We start from the raw sequence: 1,097 nt of genomic DNA, 5'->3' as shown, positions 1-1,097 counted from the left end.
TATATATATATAGTGTATGTATGTTTATGTATGTTTGTCCCCACCACCATCGCTTGACAACCGATGTTGGTGTTTACGTACCCATTACTTAGCGGTTCGGCAAAAGGCCGATAGAAGTACTAGGCTTACAAAGTCCTGGGGTCGATTTCTTCGACTAAAAGGCGGTGCTCCAGCATGGCCGCAGTCAATTAACTGAAACAAGTAAAAGAGTAAAAGAGTATGCAATTAAGTTTTGCGTTAAGCTGAGCAAAAATACTACAGAAACTTATGGAATTCTCCAGACTGCTTATCGATTAACTTGTATAACTTGTATCGATTAACTTGTATAAGCCGAACATTTGTTTTTCACTGGTGCAAGGGGCCAGACAAAGCAAGTCCACCGGAGAGCTCATGATGGTCCCCTTTTTCCACAGCAAGGGCATCTTCTACTTCCACTGCGTTTCTTCTGGTCAGGCGGTCACCAAAAAGCAGTTTGTGGAGGTTTTGAGGGAGTTCGGAAAGAGACTTCGTTGCAAAAGGCCAGAACATCTGCACCAGGACAATGCACAGGTCCACACTTCCATCCTGGTAACCAACAACTTGACAGTGGTGAGCATCAAAACTGTCCCCTACAGTGTAGAGCTTGCACCCTGTGACTTGATTATTTTCCAGGCTGAAAGAGATCCTGTTTTGAAGATAAGGTGTGACAAAGGGCTGTCACGAAGAGTCTGCAGCGCTATAAGAAGTGCATTGAAGTCAGAAGATTCTATTTTGAAAGAGATTAGAGTTTTGCACTTCTTTGAAATTATCAAATGTCTTCTCATGAATCAGTCTCAAAACTTCTGGAATGCACCTTGTATCTTGTAACTGGATTTACACAAGTCGACTCTTATTCTGACACTTGATTCAGTCATTTGACTGCGGCCATGCTGGAACACCGCCTTTTAGTCGAACAAATCGACTCCGGGACTTATTCTTTGTCAGCCTAGTACTTTATTCCGTCGGACTCTTTTGCCGAACGGCTAAGTTACGGGGACGTAAACACACCAACATCGGTTGTCATACAATGGTGGGGGGGGGGACGCAGACACCCAAACATATATATATATATATATATA

General features: G+C 43.1%; 1 protein-coding gene across 1 annotated transcript in view; it reads left to right on the top strand.

Annotated features, from left to right (window-relative positions):
• Positions 1-393: 393 nt before the first annotated feature.
• LOC106872791 (uncharacterized) overlaps positions 394-1,097 on the top strand; it is a 30,403-nt gene continuing 29,699 nt past the window's right edge. Inside the window, exon 1 of the mRNA XM_052969458.1 lies at positions 394-835. Coding sequence (XP_052825418.1) covers positions 394-835 — 442 coding nt within the window. The remainder of the gene's footprint in view (positions 836-1,097) is intronic.

The sequence above is a fragment of the Octopus bimaculoides genome, chromosome 7, assembly GCF_001194135.2.
Source record: "Octopus bimaculoides isolate UCB-OBI-ISO-001 chromosome 7, ASM119413v2, whole genome shotgun sequence".
Lineage (NCBI taxonomy): Eukaryota > Metazoa > Mollusca > Cephalopoda > Octopoda > Octopodidae > Octopus > Octopus bimaculoides.
This window is presented reverse-complemented; position numbering and strand designations above follow the sequence as displayed.